Source organism: Primulina eburnea, chromosome 2 (assembly GCF_022965805.1).
Source record: "Primulina eburnea isolate SZY01 chromosome 2, ASM2296580v1, whole genome shotgun sequence".
NCBI lineage: Eukaryota > Viridiplantae > Streptophyta > Magnoliopsida > Lamiales > Gesneriaceae > Primulina > Primulina eburnea.
This window is the reverse complement of record NC_133102.1, coordinates 31,917,727-31,937,308: the sequence shown is the minus strand read 5'-3', so window position 1 is coordinate 31,937,308 and position 19,582 is coordinate 31,917,727. Positions and strand designations below refer to the sequence as shown.

Genomic DNA, 19,582 nt, shown 5'->3' with positions numbered 1-19,582 from the left:
GGGCCAGAACCAAGTTTTATTCCCACTGATGGGGGCCATAAAGAATTTACAATCATTGTTCCATATTAAAATCGTTGTTCCATATCCAACTCAAATCATAACAATGTATACTAGATATCAGATTTATCAAACAACTCGAATCAGAATTTCGAAAAGACTCAGCAAAATCAAAGGTCATCGAAGACAGAAGACACAAAACGTACATTGATCGAAATTTTAAAAATATCTTTTAACAAATTCCGAAAAATTTATTAGACACACAAACAAGTATGTCATGATATTCTTACACAAATTTTAAAATACAATGGATTACATAACAAAAACTCACTTACAGTTAGTTCAAACCTACGGTTTTAAACTTGTTCAAACTTGGATACAGTTAGTTCAAACGTACGGTTTCAAACTTGTTAAAACTTGGACGAACAGTGACCGAATTCGGACAAGATCCTCACGACAATATAAGTAGCAATTCATGTCACGCAATAGCCGGAACAAAACTTCCTTCTTCTTCTCCAATGGCGTCGGCCGAGAGGTTGAGTGTAGGGAGGGAGCCAAAATTTTAGAGGCCTTTTAGGAATGATTTTCTTCAGCATGTGGTATTGTATTTATAGGTGAAAAATGGCCCTTCCTTTGCCCTCCATTCAGCCAAAATGTGCCCTTCCATGTGCCCAAGGTTGATGGTCCAAGTAGCCTTAAGATAGTCAGACATTATCCAAACTCAAGTTTTAATTTTTGCCAACTTAAGGGTCGTTTCTTGCATATTAATTTTGTCTAGTCCTTTAGCTCTTCTCCTAGATCCATTTTAGGTTTTTTAGGACAAGAAGGATGAGCTTCCTTGAGCTAAAATATTGGGCTCATGAGTTGGTGGTTTACTCCTCTGATGACGACTCTTCGATTGTTGCGGTTTCTTATGGCTTAGATCTTTTTTGAGTTAATCCTCGAGCTTTTGAGTTACTCCCTTGAGCCGTGTTAGCTGAAATTTTAAGTCTATAGTTGAGTTTTATGTTTAAGCTTAAAGTTTTGAGCTTAATTTCGAGTGTGATTGCTTACATTATTTATATGAAATTCCGAATCCTCACAGGGGACCATGGTTAGATCAGTCCAGGAAGGTCTAGGTGTGATCTAGGAAGGTCTGGTTTGGGTCTGGTCTGGGCTGTCTCGGGGTAGGGTCGAGTCTATTGGTTGAACATGTAGTTAGGTAGTCGGGTTTTTGGTGCAGAAAATCCAGGAGCTGTCCAGTCGTGTTTGAGGCTCGTAAACGGTCTGGATTAGGCTACTTAAGGGCTGATCATGCGTGGTTAATCATTGTTTAAGTTTAGGAAAATTTGGTTGCGTTTTGGTTTGATTCGGGTTAAAACCAAGATTCCGGTCCAAGTTTTAAAAAAAATTATAGAATTTAATGCATGGGCTCAAGTTATGTCTAAGAAATAATTATAAATATGTTTTAAGGTGTTTCAATAAGTTTGCATGGATTCGGGTTGAAGTTAAGGTACAAGGGTAAAATAGTCAAATTAGAGTTTCAGGGGCAAAATTATGTCTAAGAAATAATTATAAATATGTTTTAACGTGTTTCAATAAGTTTGGATGGATTCAGGTTGAAGTTTTAAGGTACATGGATAAAAAATGGTCAAATTAGGGTTTCAAGGGCAAAATGATCATTTTGCACCTGAATTGAGTAGTAGTCCTAGCAATGCCCTGACAACTGAAAATGCATATTTAAAATGTTTATCTTATTTGAATATGGAATTTTTATGAAAAATTCTTAAAATATGTTGCATGCTTGGTTTCAAGAAAATGTATGTATATACATGAATTTTTGTAAGTGATGAATATGAGGACACTTTTGAAGGAGATAACTTGGTTATGACTAATACGAATACGAACATGAAACATGTAAAGCCAAGGCTCAGTTGACGGCTGAGAGTGTCGTTGATGTCTCCATCGCCTGGTACCATGGTTATACGTAGATGGATCGATCGACCAACAACTGATACAAAAGTCACAACTAATGATCTGAATTCTATAAAAGAAAAAGTATACATTTTCGATGACATGATATGAATATGTTTATGTTTATGTTTATGCTTTTGAAGATCGTGAAAGTTATTTTAATTAAAGTACTTTCACTGTTGCATGATATGTATACGTGTTTTGTTATAACAGTTCAGATGTGTTTAGTCTTTAGACTCAATAGGTATGATTCATGATTGATGCAGGTGATCATGTTGATGAAGAGATTGGAGGTGCTAAGGACTGAGTGTGTAAAGGCCCGTATTTTTGTATTCATAATTTTGCGGAATTATTAAAAATTTTCTAAGTAAATAATTATTTTATCTCATTTAATTAAAATAAGCATGTAAATAATTATTAACTTTAAAATAACAATGGAAGCGAATAATGTTTTCAACCAACAATTTAAAAATAATCCAACGTATACATCAATTTAAAATAATCCAACATATTAAAACTGAGTTTGCATAATAAAAGGTGTATAAATTAAATCATGAGGTCCTCGGGTTTACTACTGCTGTCCCAAGATCGCTCACTGGTCTCCGTCCGCGGTCCCGACCTCATCAATACCTACACAATCAAGTCTAGTGAGTCTAAAGACTCAACATGTATATATCGTGAATAACAAGTAAATATATTGTAAAATCGCATGCAACGTAAAAATAAAGTATCATAAAGCGTACGGTAAAAATCATATCATGAATAATTATAACTACGTGCATATCTAAAAAATCATACGTAAAAGCTTTGCTCAATAGAGCTCTGTCATAACATATCATAATTTTACTGGTAGAGATAATGTTTCTAAGCTAGTGGCCCATAACATAGCGTAAGCGCCTGATCAGACTAAACCACAGTATACTGGGCGGTAGAGATCAATCACAGCCCTTGGACTGGATGTCCGTACCCATACATAATCATAAACCGGTCGTAAGTCACCCGGCGGAGAGGTCCTCGGTTGCGCCTACCGACTTCCAAACCCATAAGCATAAGGTGGCCACAAGACATATAGCATATATCTCAAAAATAAACATTTTATATTTTTATGCACGTAATATAATTATAACCTTATTCTTTACTGGATGAGTTGGATCACTCCCAGGCTCGCTGCGACATAATTCTAATATGTGACACATGCAAATAATTTTAACTTGACAAAAACTTAACCACTAAACCAAAAAATGAGACGATTAGTTCAACTGGTACCAACACTTAGGAATCTAGGTACTTATCCTGGAGGTCCTAGGTTCAAGTGTTGGGGAAGGAGAAAGAAACCACTTTCCAGGAGTGGGATATTCTGTGAATGGCGGTGCATGGGCATGGGCCGAGGCCCATGCTCGACCATCCTAACGACCCATGACCAGTAGTGGTGCGTGGGTATGGGCCGAGGCCTTTGTTGGTTCAGCCTAATGGCCCATGATCGTTACAAAAAAGGCGCTTTTTTTTGTAACGCACATGGGCTGTTCCCGATTGGGCTTGAGTCCCCTCACGGTTATCCCATTACTTATTACTCATAGAACTTCTCCAGCCCAGGCACTGGAGCTTTTGCCCCAAGATCTATATAAGTCCAGGAGGTCTTGGGTTCTAATCCTGGGAAGACAAAAGCTCCAGTGCCTGAGCTGGAGAAGTTCTATGAGTAATGGGTAATGGGATAATCGTGAGGGGACTCAAGCCCAATCGGGAACAGCCCATGTGCGTTACAGAGTGTACTGAGCTGGGGGTGCACGGGAAACCCGATGACCTTGTATTTTTTCCTCATGTTATATGTATGATTTTATGAGGATTATGGTTAAAAAAGTATTTCAAATGTGAATGATTTTTATGCTTTGCGGATTGGTAGATTTTAATTAATATGTTGATGTTTTATTTTAAACAGTAAACGTTTCCGTTGGTCACATTTTCATGATTTGAACTGCAGTCAATTTTATACAGGAGTTGGTTTTATTTTGGTGTATGTTTAGAATTGTAAATATTTACGTGTATGTATTTTTGGTCAGCAATAGTAATTGTTTTTTTAAAAAATGTATATTTTTTCAATAGTTTAGTAGTAGACGATTTAGTTGGTATCAGAGCAAAGTTTCTTGTCGAGGGTTGTGCCATCGCCAGCTTCTGAATCCCAATCATCAAGCCTCAAGTCGGTATGTTTACATGCATTAAATGTTTTTTTAAGGATATCAGCTACATGTTTACATGATTTACGCGTTTCAGTACATGTTGATATGATTATATGTTTGAAAGTTCTAAGATTTAAAAGCCATATTGAATTGCATATTGGTTACATTTAGAATTTGGACTATGTTCAAATAATATGCCTCCTAGACGAGCTCCTAGCACTGACAGGTAGGATGGTAACCCTGGAGATGACAGAAGCTTTCCACCACCACAACCTAGAGATCCCGCTACCCAAGTTTTGGAGGGTATATCTCAGCTATTGGAGCAAGCCAAGCAGGCTCCTAGGTCTTAGCAGGACATATTTGAGCAATTCGGGAAGCTACATACAAAGGAGTTCAGCGTCACCACTGACCCATTTGTGGCTGAGGGTTGGATCAGGTCCCTTGAGTTGCACTTTCGTTATACTGACATGACGGATGCTGACAGGGTTAGATGTGACACCTACAGGTTGTGGGATGACGCGTCTTTGGTGGGAATGAGCAGCACACCGGGTTAATCAAGATACTATAACCTGAGATCAGTTTAAAGACCTCTTTTATGGCAAGTACTTCAACCTGGACGTCAGAGGAAGTTTGACTTGGTAGTTCATGAGTCTCCGACAGGGAAATCGCCAGTTGCGGAATTCATAAAGAAGTTTGACAGGGGCTGTCACTTTGCGCCCATTATTTCTAAGGACGCTGCAGAGAAGCTGAGACACTTCATGGATGGACTCAGACCTACCATTCGCTAAGAAGTTATGCTGATGATGTAAGGTCCAAGATATTTAAACTACGTAACCTGAATGTATGCAATCTAGGGTTTTATTTAAATATGTGTGTAATGATTTTTATGTATTTAATGCATATTTATTACATGATTAGGGTTTATTTGCGACTATTTTAAAGTTTCATGCATTAAGGTTTTAAGTTGCATTTCGTACTCGGACGAGTAACGGAGACTGGGGATTATGAAAAAAATATTTTTATTGAATGTTTAATTTTAATTAATTAATATGAAGTGTTTTTAAGAGTACTGTTTTTCAAAAATTGGGCTTTGGTGGGCATTTATACTCGCCGGGTCAAATTTTTAATCGGTACGCAAATTTTATCAAATCGAGAGACTGTTGGAGGGCTAGGGAAATATTTTAAAAAATGTACCCTACCGAAATATTTTTCAGGAGTATTTTTGGGTTCGATGGGTTTATTTTTAATCTTAACATGCTCAAAACTCTTTTATCTCTTAATTTTAATATTAGGGCCCATTAGTGCTTAATTAAACTATTTTAAAAACCCCATTAAGCAAAACCAGAATTATTCCCCACTTTGCGCCGCCCATACACTCCCAACAGTAGCTTTCTCCATGTCTTCGCAACAGCAAGTCACGACCATTGTTTGTTTTTTCAAGAAAACTTTCCCTCGTCTCTCCAGTTCACGTCTTGCGCGTAGTTCTTCAAGCTTTTGATCATTTAAGTGCTAAGGAACACATGTTTCTTATTTTCTCTTCATTCACGCCAATATTATTGCTGAACCATATGTATATGCATGAGGATTCATTCGGCTAGCATAGGTTTCAGTTTTATACATGTTTTCACAATGAATATGCATTTTTTTTGTTGAGTTCTCACGTTTTCATGTAATTGTGCAAGGGGATGCCGAGTTTTTGATTCTTAGGGGCTGAACACAGTGGTTTCTTGAGGCTAAAGTCAAGTGTTGGTTGGGTTAAGCTGAGGGCTGAGGGTGTTTTTCCAAAGGGTTGGCTCATTTTGGGCGTAGATCGGGTGAAAGGCCGAGTCGGTGGTGTAGGGACTGAACCAAGCCATGGACCAAACCCTGGTGCGTCTGAGACATGGCCTTGGAGGGCTCGACACCTGCTCGAACCAGCCTTGAGAGCCTTGGTTGTGCTTGCATTGGGGGCGTGCATGGGGCTGAGTCCTTGATATGGTTAGGTCCAAGAGGGTTCTGGGTGGTCTAGGAGGGGCTGGTTTGTGGCTGGTCCTAGCCGGTTAGGTGTAAGTTCGATGTTTTGGTCCGGAAGACGCGACTAGGGTTTTTATTGTTGGTGCAATAAATTCCAACAGCCTTTGGTCTTTTTTTCGTGGGTCGTAGGTGGGCTGGAATGTGTGTGTTTAAGTGCTGGTTGGGAAGATTTAAGACATTAATTGAGTTGGGAAAAATTCGGGTCGATTCGGGTTAAAACCGAGACCCCGGTCCAAGTTTTAAAAAGAATCGATTAAGTTTTGAAACAGGCTCGAGTTTATGTCAAATAAATATTTGAAATATGGTTTGAGGTGTTTTAAGGAGTTTGGTGAGCTTGGGTCGAAATTTTGAGGTTCAGGGGTAAAATGGTCATTTTAGGTTTCAGGGGCAAACTGGTCATTTTGCACCCGTGTCAAATTTTTAGTCCTGGCATCACCCTGAGCACAAATTTATCATGTTTTTAAATGTTATGTACCACGTAAATGACTTTTTATGTAATTATGAAAATTACGTTGAATGCTTGATTTTAAGGAAAATTACGTATACATGATTTTGATAAGTGATGAAAATGATGATGTTATGAAGGATGAGAGTTGGTTGTGACCGACGATATATGTATACGATGAGCTGAGGCTAAGACTCAGGGACGAGTAATGTTGTCGCTGACGTTCCCGTCGTCGGGTAACATGGTTATATGTAGATGGATCCATCAAATAGAGCCGATACGATTGAACTGATGCGATTAGAGCTGAAACAAAAGTCACAACTAATTAATTGAATTCAATTAAAGTAAATGTATGAGTATATGATGAGATGATTTGACATGTTCTGCTTTTACGATATGTTTACGCTTATTTTACTACTATACTTTTTATTGTTACTTGATATGTATATGTATTTGCTATTAATGTTACAGGTTTGTTGAGTGTTTAGATTCACTGTGTGTGAATGATGTAGGTGAGCATGTCGATTAGGAGGTTGGAGGTGCCAAATTTTGAGTAGGAGGTACTGGATGTGCGCACATAACCCTAGGACCATATTTTCCACACATCACACTTTATGATTTTAGAGTGGATGTGAACATTTTATTACGCTTGGTTTTGATATCAGGATTTTTACCTAATTTATTTTTACGTACATTTATAATGGCCTAGTTAATGATTTTTAACTGCAGCATTTTATCTGTTATTTGATTTCGATAATTTTAAAAAGGTGTATGTTTCAGCATTATTGCATGCATAAAAAATTTTAAATTTAGAAAGTAAGTTTATAAAAAAAAATTTCCTAGCATTTTTAAGTTGTAGATGTTTCAGTTGTTATCAGAGCAAGAGTCCTGTATAGGGTTGCGCCACCGCCAGCTTCTGTAGCTCATTTTTTAAGCCTCAAGTCTGTAAGATTTTATGTTTTAAATGTTTTAAATAGTTTACTGCTATCACCTGTATGATTTACATTTTACAGCGATTTTCAGACATGTTTAGCTGCTTTCATGATTAAATGTTTTAAAAACTAGATTAAATTGCATGATGTGTTACGTTTAGAATTTGGAATGTATTCAGATATCATGCTTCCAGACGAGCCCCTAGTACAGACTGACGTGACGATATTTTAGGAGGCAGCAGAGGCCAACCGCCGCCACCGCCAGCTACACGTGTACTGGAGGGTATGGCTAGGCTTTTGGAGCAGGTGTAGCAGGCTCCTCAACCTCATGCAGATATTTTTGAGCAGTTTCGACGGCTCAACCTGAAGGAGTTCGGGGGTACTACCGACCCTTATGTAGTGGAGGGTTGGGTTCGGTCTTTGGAGCTTTACTTCCAGTACCTGCAGTTGACGGATGGCGACTGGGTTAGTCACGCCACTTATATGCTGAGAGATGATGCATCACTTTGGTGGGAGGAAACCGCTAATGGAGTGGAATTGGCTACCCTCACTTGGGATCAGTTCAAGGAAGTGTTCTATGGCAAGTATTTTCTAGCAGACTTCAAGGACTGCCTAACGAGAGAGTTTATGAGTCTCCGCCAGGGGGACTTGTTTTTGGACGACTTTATCAGGAAGTTTGATCGGGGCTGTCATTTTGTGCCCTTTATTGTGAGAGATGCCGATCAGAAGCTGAGGCATTTCATAGATGGCTTGAGACCCACGTTACGCTTGGACGTTATTTTGATGAGACCGGCGAGCTATGGTAAGGCCACCGCTTGTGCTTTTCAGGCGGAGCAGGCCCTAAGGGACATAGACTTTGAGATGCAGAAGAAGAGGCATCAGACCCAGTCCAGCTCCCAGCTGCAGTAAAGAAATTTACCGAGACGTCGAGGCAGCAAGGGCAGAAAAATCCCTAGGGACAGATTAAGATTCCTGGTCAGCAGAGGCCACCACAAGTACCAAGGGCTCTGAAGCCGGCAAAGGAGCTGCTATGCAGGCAGTGCAACCGATTCCACCTCGGAAAATGTTTATGGGTAACCTACAAATTCTTCATTTGCGAGCAGGATTCATAAAGCGGTGAAGTGCCCTAGGAACTAGGGCCCCACAACCGGCAGAGCATATGTGATGCACGCAGAGGAGGTAGAGGCGGAGCCAGACTCTACACTGATCACTAGTAACCCTTATGTTTAATATTTTAATTTTTTGCTTGATTTCATGGGTTAAATGTTTGTTATGAGAATTAATTTATGATATTGACAACATAGAGTAAATTAGGATGCATTCTATGCCTAGTTGGATTTAAGGATTAAATTGTGTGAATAGAGAATTTTAGGGACCTAATTGTAATAACCGATAATATGAGGACCTATTTAGCAAAATCGAAATTTTAATGGGCTATTTTTGAATTTAATGAATTTTTGGGATTTAATTCTTAGTTTTCGAGAATTTTACGGTTTCATGGGCTAAATTCGATAATATTTGGGAAAAAGATGGCAAATTTCGAGAAATTGTAAGGGCCAAAGTGTGAATTTTCGAAAACTTTAAGGGTCAATTCGTAATTTCGAAAATTTTGAGGATTAAAATTCGAAACTTTTGAGGAACACTTGTGTTTCGAGGATTTTGGGATAAATGCTGATAGAAATTTTTTTAAGTTTCAACGCGATCAGATTTGATGGTATGTTTTCTTGCATGAAGGATATATGTTTCAGATGTAGCCATGCATGCATTACTAGATTCCAGAGCTACACATTTGTTTATATCCGAGACGTTCGTCCATCAACTAGGAATCATACCGGTGGCGATGGATCCACGATTCAGTGTATCGAATCCATCCAAGGATCAGATGTTCACTTCCCTGATTGTGAGGGAATTGTAGTTTCGATTACCGAAATATGCGGTGCGGACAGACTTGATTGTGCTACCATCGCCGGAGTTTGATATTATTTTTGGTATGGACTGGCTTTCCTTGAACGGAGTTGTCATAGACTTCCGACATAGATCAGTATATGTCCGACCGCCCAGTGGTATTCCGTTTATTTTTTAGGTAGCCAGACACCAACAGGTGCCGCACATCATTTCCTGCATGTGTGCGAGGAAGCTCATGATGAGGGGCTGCCAGGCGTTTTTGTCCGGTATTGTATCAGTGTCAGAGCCAGCCAGCTAGAGGGTAGAGGACGTTGATGTGGTCAGAGATTTCCCAAGTGTTTTCCTTGGCGATGTTTCAGGAATTCCACCAGACACAGAGATGGATTTTTCTATCGAGATTATGCGAGGCACAATGCCGATTTCTAAGGCAACCTACCGTCTAGCACCTGCAGAGATGAAGGAGCTGAAAGATCATATTCAGAACTTTCTAGATAAGGGTTTAATTCGCCCCAGCTTCTCTCCATGGGGCGCGTCGGTTCTATTTGTCAAGAAGAAAATGGCAATATGCGACTCTGCATCAATTACAGAGAGCTGAACAGAGTCACGGTCAAGAACATGTACCCATTGACGAGGATTGAGAATTTATTTGATCATCTTCAGGGAGCATCGTTATTCTCGAAAATAGATCTCCGATCCAAATACAATCAGTTGAAGGTTAGAGAGTCTGACGTGCATAAGACGACGTTCATGACGCGATATGGGCACTATGAGTTTTTGGTGATGCCCTTCGGACTGAAAAACGCTCCAGCGATCTTCATGGAACTCATGAATCGTGTGTTTCAGCCATAATTGGACCAGTTCGTCATAGTTTTCATAGATGAAATCTTGGTCAGTTCGAGGAGCAGAGAGGAGCAAAATCAGCATCTGAGGATCGTACTACAGACTTTACAGGAGAGATGGTTGTATGCCAAGTTCAGTAAGTGTGAGTTGTGGCTTTACGGAGTGGCATTCTTGGGCCACATTGTATCTCGAGATGGTATAGAGGTCGACCCCAGTAAAGTTGAGGCAGTCAGAGATTGGCCAGTTCTTAAGAGCGTGACAGAGAACCGTTGCTTCTTGGGATTGGCTGGATATTAGAAAAAGTTTATTCAGGGCTTCTCTTCTATTGCAGTGCCTATAACTGCCTTGACGAAGAAGAATGCCAAGTTTATTTGGGGACTAGAGTGTCAGGAGAGCTTTAAAAAACTGAAGCAAGCATTGACCACAACACCAGTTCTAGCAATGCCATCGGGGCAGGGTGCGTTTGTGATATATACAGATGCTTCAAAGCTTGGTTTAGACGTAGTGTTGACGCAGCAGGACAAAGATATAGCTTATGCGTCTCGACAATTGAAGTTCGATGAGAAAAATGATCTGACTCATGACCTCGAGCTAGCAATATTGGTATTTGCCCTAAAGATCTGGAGACATTACCTGTATGGGGGAAGTGCAGGATTTTCATTGACCACAAGAGCCTGAAGTACTTCTTCACACAGAGAGGGCTGAACATGAGACAGAGGAACTGGATAGAGCTAGTGAAGGATTACGATTGTGACATTAGCTACCATTCAAGTAAGGCTAATGTGGTTGCAGATGTCCTGAGCAGGGTGAACACAGTGATTGTTCATTTTTCGGCACAGATACCACTGCAGTTTATGCTCGGGGCGATGCCCCAAATCTTGCTACCCTGACAGGGCGGTCGAAATTGACAGACAGAATTCGGGCAGGGCAGACATTTGACAAGCAGTTATAGAAGTGGAGACAGAGGGATGAGGTTAAAGGCCGGAAGCTGTATTCAGTAGTGGATGTCATAGTCAAATATAAGGAACGACTGTGGGTTTCTCACAGTGATTCCCTGAGAGCATATATCTTGAGCGAGGCCCACCGCACGTTGTACTCCATCCATCCATGGAGTACGAACATGTGTAAGGATTTTCAGTCTCTTTATTGGTGGCCAGGTAGGAAAAGAGATATTTTGCGATTAGTCTCCGAGTGTTTGACATGTCAGCAGATCAAGGCAGAGCATCAGATACCTGTAGGCAAGCTTAGGACACTCCCGATTCCCGAGTGAAAATGGGAGAACATCACCATAGATTTCGTGACAGGGCTCCCAAAGACTACTCGAGGATATAACATTATATGGGTTATTGTTGATCGGCTAACTAAGTCAGCTTATTTTATACCGATCAAGAAGACCTTCACCATGACTCAGTACGCAGAACTTTACATAAGAGAGATAGTCAGACTGCATGGGATTCAAGTGTCCATTGTGTCAGACAGGGATCCGAGGTTCACGTCTGCATCCTAGAAGAGTCTGCATCAGATGTTGGGTACTAAACTGCTATTCAATACCTCCTTCCATCATCAGACCGAAGGGAAGTCAGAGAGGGTGACTCAGTTTCTTGAGGACCTACTCAGAGCTTGCATGATCGACTTCCAGGGCAGCTGGGAGCCGATGTTACCTCTTGTAGAGCACACATACAACAACATTTACTAGGCATCGATTGGTATGGCTCCATATGAGGCATTGTATGGGAGAAAATGTAGGAGAGAGGGCAGAAGTGGGGCCGGATATTGTCAGGCAGACCGCAGAGTTAGTGGTAAGGATTTGTTACAGGATGAGGACCGTTCAGAGCCGTCAGAAAAGTTATGCAGATCAACGGCGTATAGATCATGAGTTTGCAATAGGAGATCACATATTTTTTAGGGTTGCATCAATGAAGGGTGTGATGAGGGGCAAGCTCAGCTCGAGATTCATCGGACCGTTCGAGAGTTGGGACCTTGCTTACAAAGTTGCTTTGCCGCTGAACCTGGCGGGAGTTCATAATGTGTTCCATGTCTCTATGCTGCAAAAGTGCATGTCGAACCCTTCTCATGTGCTGAACTATGAGGCACTTTAGCTGACACCGAACCTTTCATTCGAGGAGACACCCACACAGATATTGGATAGACAAGAGAGAGGCTACGGACCAAGGTGATCCACATGGTCAAAGTCAAGTGGTTGAATCATTCCGAGGAGGAGGCTACTGGGGATATTGAGGCCGAGATGTGGAGTTGCTACCCGGAGTTATTCGGTATGTTTTAATTTTCGAGGACAAAATTTGTTTTAAGAGGGGAGAGTTGTAAGGTCCAAGAAATTTAAACTACGTAACCTGATGCAGACAGTGTAGGGTTTTATTTAAAATATTTGTTTCAATGATTTATATGCATTTAATGCATAATTATTGAATGATTAGGGTTTATTTCTGACTATTTTAAAGTTTAATGCATTAGGGTTTTAAGGTGCATTTCGCATTCGAACGAGTAACAGAGACTAAGGACTATCAGGAAAAATATTTTTATTGAATAATTAATTTTAATTAATTAATATTAAGTGTTATTAAGTGTTTTTTCAAAAATTGGGCTTTGGTGGATATTTTTACTCGTCGGGTCATATTTTTAATCGGTACACAAATTTTATTGAATCGGAGGACTTTTGGAGGGCTAGGGAAATATTTTAAAAAATGTACCTAAACGAAATATTTTTCGAGAGTGTTTTTCGACTCGATGGGTTTATTTTTAAGATTAATGGGATCAAAATCACATAATTTTCATATTAAGGCCCATTAGTGCTTTATTAAATTATTTAAAAACCCCGTTAAGCAACCCTAAACATATTCCCCACTTTGCAGCCGCCCATACCCTCCCAACAACAGCTCCCCCACATCTTTGCAGCATCAAGTCATGGACATTGTTTTTTATTCAAGAAAACTTATCCCCGCCTCTTCAGTTCACGTCCCGCGCGTTGTTCTTAAAGCTTTAGATCATTTAAATGCTAAGGTACACATGTTTCTTCTCTTTCTATTCATTCACGCCAATATTATTGCCGAACCATATGTATATGAATGCGGATTCATTCGGCTAGCATAGGGTTTCGGTTTTATATATGTTTTCGGCATGAATATGCATTTTTGTGTTTAGTGCTCACATTTTCATGTAATTGTGCAATGGGATGCCGAGTTTTTGGTGCTAAGGGGTAGAACACGGTGGTAAAGTGTTGTCTTGAGGCTAGAGTTGAGTGTTGGTTGGGTTAAGCTGAGGACCGAGGGTGTTTGTCCGAAGAGTTTGCTCGTTTTGGGAGTAGCTCGGGTGAAAGGCTGAGCCCCGGAGGTGCAAGGGCTGAACCAAGCCATGGACTAGACCCTGGTGGGTATGAGACACGGCCTTGGAGGGCTAAACCATTGCTGGAACCAGCCTTGAAGCCGATCGAGCGTGAGGAAGGGCGATAGGTCACAGTTTATGCCTTTGGTCGAGACTCGGGTGTTCTTGCGTTTGAGGCGTGCATGGGACTGAGTCCTTGAGATGGTTTGGTCCAGGAGGGTCCTGCAATGGTCTAGTAGGGCTGGTTTGTGACTGGACCTAGCCGGTTAGGTGTAAGTTCAATGTTTTGGTCCAGAAGCCGCGACTAGGGTTTTGATTTTTGGTGCAATAAATTCTAGCTGTCTTTGGTCTTTTTTTCGTGGGGTTTACGTGGGCTGGAACGTGGTGTTTAAGGGCTGGTTGGGTAGATTTAAAACATGAATTGAGTTGGGAAAAATTTGTTTAAGTTTCGGGTCAATTCGGGTTAAAACCGGGGCCCCCGATCCAAGTTTTAAAAAAAATCGTTTAAGTTTTTAAACATGCTCAATTTTATGTCTAACAAATATTTTATATAAGTTTTGAGGTGTTTTACGGAGTTTGGTGAGCTTTTCGGGTCGAAATTTTGAGGTTCAGTGGTAAAATGGACATTTTGCTCGCGAGTCGAATTTTTAGTCCTTGCAGCGCCCTGAGCACAAATTTATCATGTTTTTAAATGTTATGTATCACATATATGAATTTCATGAAATTATTAAAATTATGTTGCACGATTGGTTTTAAAGAAAATTACGTATATGCATGATTTTGATAGGTAATGAAAATGATAATGTCTATGAAGGATGGAAGTTGGTTATGATAGATGATAAATGTATACAATGAGTTGAGACTAAGACTCAGTGGACGGGTAACGCTATCGTTGACGTCCCCGTCGCCGGGTACCACGGTTATGTGTAGATGAATACATCGAATAGATTTGATACGATAGAACTTACACGATTAGAACCGATACGAAAGTCACGACTAATGAACTGAATTCAATTTAAGTAAATGCATAAATATATGATGATTTGACACGTTTTGTTTCAAGATATGTTTACGCTAATTTTTTTTAAGATCATGAAATGTATTTTATTACAATAATTTTCACTGTTGCTTGCTAGGTATATGTATTTTCTATTAACATTACAGGTGTGTTGAGTCTTTTGACTCACTAGGTGTGAATGATGCATGTGAGCATGTTGATGAGTAGGCTAGAGGTGCCGAATTCTGAATAGGCAGGGCTGGATGCGTGCACATGACCCGAGGACCATATTTTCCGTACATCACGCTTTATGAGTTTAGAGTGGACGTGAAAATTTATTACGCTTGGTTTTTTCATATTGTTAGTTATCGGGATTTTTACCTGATTTATTTTTACGTACATTTATGATGGCCGAGTTAGCAATTTTTAACTGCAGTATTTTATCTGTTATTTGATTCCGATCATTTTTAAAAGGTGTATTTTTCAGCAGTATTGCATGCAAGAAAGATTTTAAATTTAGAAATTAAGTTCATAAAAAAATTAGTAGCATATTTAAGTTGTTAATGTTTCAGACGAGGCCGATGAATTATGATGATGTCACTGCTTGTGACTTTCAGGTGGAGCAGGCTTTGAGATACATAGATGTGGAGATGCAGAGGAAAAGGCACTAGGCTTAGCAGAGTTCACAACCCCTCAAGAAGCAGTTTTGAGGGCCTCCTAGGAATCAGAGGCAGCAGAAGCCCCAAGGTAAGTTTAAGAAGCCGGGGCAGCATAAGCCCCCTCAGAACCCAGGTGCCTAAAGCAGGAGGTGAGACAGCCGTGTAAGCAATGCAACCGTTTCCATCAAGGTAAATGCATGTTGGGGACGTTTAAGTGTGTCATCTGCAAGGAAGAGGGTCACAAGGTTGCTGATAGTCAGAGGAACAACGGACCCACTACCTGCAGGGCTTATGTTATGCATGCCGAGGTGCAGAAGCGGAGCCATACATGACATTTATCACTCGTAACCTATGTACTTAACATTTTTTATATTGCTTGAATTGCATGAAATGTTGAGTTAGTTGGTAGAATTAATTTGGAACCAAGAACTTAGTAGAAAGTAGATTACATGTTCTAATTAGATGGATTTAAGGGACGATATTGAATTTTAGATAATTTGGACATAAAATGCCAACTTTATTTTGTTTAAGGGTCCAATGGAATTAATTTAAGAATCTTGAGGGCGGAGTTGCGACTTAGTGAAATTTTTAAGGACTGAATTTGAGGTGACCGAAATTCCTAGGGTGAAATCTATGAATTTCAAAAATTGAGGGCCCGAGTTGAAGAAAGACAATTATTAAGGGCGTTTATGCAGTAATTCAAAATTTTGGGGTGAGAATTGGATTAATTTGTTAAATTCAAGGACCGAAATGAAATTTTTCGAAATTATGTGGCTCAAATTGCGTAATTGGATACTTTTAAGGATTTATAGGAATAATTTTAGAGAATTATGAGTTATGATTTTTAGAAATTCTTGAATTTATTAGTCTTGAACGGTTTTGATGGCATTCTTGTCTCATGAAAGAGCTTCGACGGATTTCGACAGAGGTCGGTGTCTATTTGACCACCAAGCAGTAAGTATTTTGTTTCTGAGGCAGCAAGGAACAAGCATATGCCGCACTTTATCTCCTGTATCTATATTAGGAAACTTTTGAACAAAGGCTGCCAAGCATTTTTGGAAAGCATTGTATCAATATCAAAGGCAGTCGGTCAGAGATTAGAGGATGTTGAGGTTGTCAGAGACTTTCCTTGCGTCTTTCCTGAGGATGTTTCTGGCATTCCACCAGATCGAAAGATTGATTTCTCTACTGAGTTGACGTTAGGTACAATGCCGATTTCGAAGGCACCCTATCATCTAGCACCTACGGAGATAAAAGATCTGAAAGATCAAATTTAGGATTTGCTAGACAAAGGTTTTATTCGCCCGAGTTTTTTCCATGGGCCGCACCGGAATTAATTGTTTGTGTAGAAGAAGGACGACAACATGCGACTCTGGATTGATTATAGAGAGCTGAACAAGATCACCTTCATGAATAAGTATCCCTGCCTAGAATCAATGACTTATTTGATCAGCTACAAGGAGCATCAGTGTTTTCGAAGATATGCCTTTGTTCAGGATATCACCAGCTGAAAGTAAGAGAGTCAGATGTTCACAAGATGGATTTTAGGACTCGATATGGGCACTACGAGTCTATTTTAAAAATATTTTGTAAGACAAAATATGAATTTTTTTTTATGAATTGTCTCCCACTATTTTGATATTTTTCCGCCTTCTGATTAAAACGGGAAATCCAATTTCTTTAGTGAGTACACAAGGCCCAATTGCTAACTTATGATCTTGAATAATATCAGTCAATCATATTTTTGAAAAGGTAGAGCCAATTGCTTTTTATTGCAACCCTCACGTATTTTTGCCTTACATTTTAGGAGGGCCCGTTAATATGATCCCCTTTCTCTTCACGTGTCGATCCCGACATATCAATGTTGAACCTCAGAGGAAAGTCACCATGATCATCCCCAATAATATAAGCCGAAGTCACGAGGGTTCCACGTAATTTATATCAATTATGTCAATAAAAGTCAGAGCTTTTTGAGGTCCAGACATTCCCAATAATATAACAAAGATACTAAGCTCGGGTAGTGTTGATCATGCAACCACTGTTTATGGAAGGGAAGGAAATATTTGAATTTCTTTTAATTTTTCTTTTAATAAGCTTGATTTAAATTTTGGATCTTATCCAAAATGAGGAATTTTAATTTTAAAATTTGTCTCATCATTAGTTTTACAATCTCGTGTCATGTTTGTTTGTATGCTCGTCGGATTCACGCAACTCATGTTATTGTATCAGTAATAACACATATACTGATTATTTATAATATATCACATGCATTGTAAATAATAAAGGATGGTCAAAATCTGAGATACAAATTTAGGAGTGAGAACGAGTTATAAACTAGGCCCCTTCTAAAGAACTATCAAATAATTAAAAACATAACATGTTAAATATCCTAACACATCTAGTATATTGTTCATGGCTCTAGATCATCTTTAGACAATATAATATCAAATATTATATTAATCCATAATATCATATATTATCAACAAATCATGTATCTTGTAAATTATCACTGACCGTCATAATTAGAAATAAATTAATAATTTAAATAAATATATTTATGTTACTTCATTTAATTCATTAAAAATTAAATTTCTTGTAAAATACTTTTTACCTTAAATAATTAACATTTAATTCTAATTATTTATTTGACAAGAAAATTTCCATAACTTTATCAAAATTTATTTTCAGGAGTTAATTTGATAAAATTTTCATAAAATATTAATTTGACTCAAAAAATTTGAAAAATTATAAAATCGCACTTGGACCCAATACCGAATCGATCTTGTGGTCTGGAGATTTGCCGAGATCGTCTTGGGCAGCCCTTAGCCCTTGCCCCCTACTTCTCGATACTTTGTCCTGCAGCTCAGATAGAGGTATTCAGGGGTATTCGAACAACCCTGCCCGTGAAATTTTTTACGTTTTTTTTTTAAAAAAAATCGTTTTGGGCAGACGCCACTGCCAAGATTTGCAAGGGCCCGCGAGCAGCCCTTGTGAACACATGCTGCTTGGAACAATTCCGGGCAGCCGCAATAATTAACAAATTTTTTTGTGTTCTGAAATTTTTTTACATGGCATTTCAATTTATGGAAAATTCTTCAGCAGATTGGAATAATAAACTCAACACGAATTAAAAAAAAATCATACGATAGATAAAAAAAACTAGCTCTCATACCATTAATTGGATATCTTCACCCGTAGGCAAGTGATGAATCTCGGACAACAACGCATTTTATTTTACGTATTTCCAAACTACACCCAACCTCGCCACCCGGTGATCTTTAATGGAGTTGGTAGACAGATCAAAGTTCATTCTAGTACGTAGAGCCTCTATGTTCTCTCGGGTCAAAGAACTAATGATGTATAATTATAAATGCTAACTTTTCTACTCGATAAGTGATAACTACTTGAACAGTCCGATAGAGGTTTGTTCAGTGCATCATCAGATGATCATCTATATGTATGAATAGACATCTCCATACCCTTACCATTGAAATATGATGTTTAGATCACATATGTTAATTAGTCTCAATATCAAGCGAACTTTATCATTATTTTAGACGGTTGATTAGACTAAGAAACAGTTTAGAATATACAATATACTTCCTAATGAGTTTCATGATCTTAAATTGAGAGGTATATCTCATGGTATCTATAATATATTCAAGGACTTTATCTATGTAACTTGCATGAGTATACAAATAAAAAATATGCCATAAATTGATGAAAATATAAAATATTATTAAAATAAAGATTATTTTTACATTAGAGTCAATAAAGCTTAACTGTAATGCCCGGAAATTTAATCCTAGTAATCGGTAATTATTGATTTATAATTTGATATGATTACGAAAGGATTAATCGGGACACGAAATAAAAATTATATTTGAAGGGTGCAATTGTTGGACAGAAACATTGGCGTCCGAGCGGTAAGAAATGACCGCTCGAGCGCCAAAGTCCAATAGGAACACATCTTGGACAGAAGAAGTGGCGCCCGGGCGGTAGTTTTTGACCGCCCGAGCGCCAATGTGTAATCCGAAAGGAATCGGACAGAAACTGCCGCGCTCGAGCGGTAGTTTATTACCGCCCGAGCGCCAGCCGAGATTCATGAAAATGTGACGCGTCGCTTAACATGCAAACTTGATATATATATATACGTATATCTTTGCATTTTCTTTAGAAACAAAAGGTAAGAATCGAGAAAAGAGTCAGGGAAAGTTCACCGAAAATCCTTACGCCTTTTCTGAGAAATCCGTCCGTCTGAATTGTAATCCGACTTCAGTACTGTAATCCTATCGACGTAGGCTACACTTTGACGTAAGTTTTGCTAC

General features: G+C 39.0%; 1 protein-coding gene across 1 annotated transcript in view; it reads left to right on the top strand.

Annotated features, from left to right (window-relative positions):
* Positions 1-9,941: 9,941 nt before the first annotated feature.
* The window catches only part of LOC140824213 (uncharacterized), a 40,429-nt gene continuing 30,788 nt past the window's right edge, over positions 9,942-19,582 (top strand). Inside the window, 4 exon segments of the mRNA XM_073185808.1 lie at positions 9,942-10,196; positions 10,278-10,527; positions 10,591-10,862; positions 10,955-11,074. Coding sequence (XP_073041909.1) covers positions 9,942-10,196; positions 10,278-10,527; positions 10,591-10,862; positions 10,955-11,074 — 897 coding nt within the window.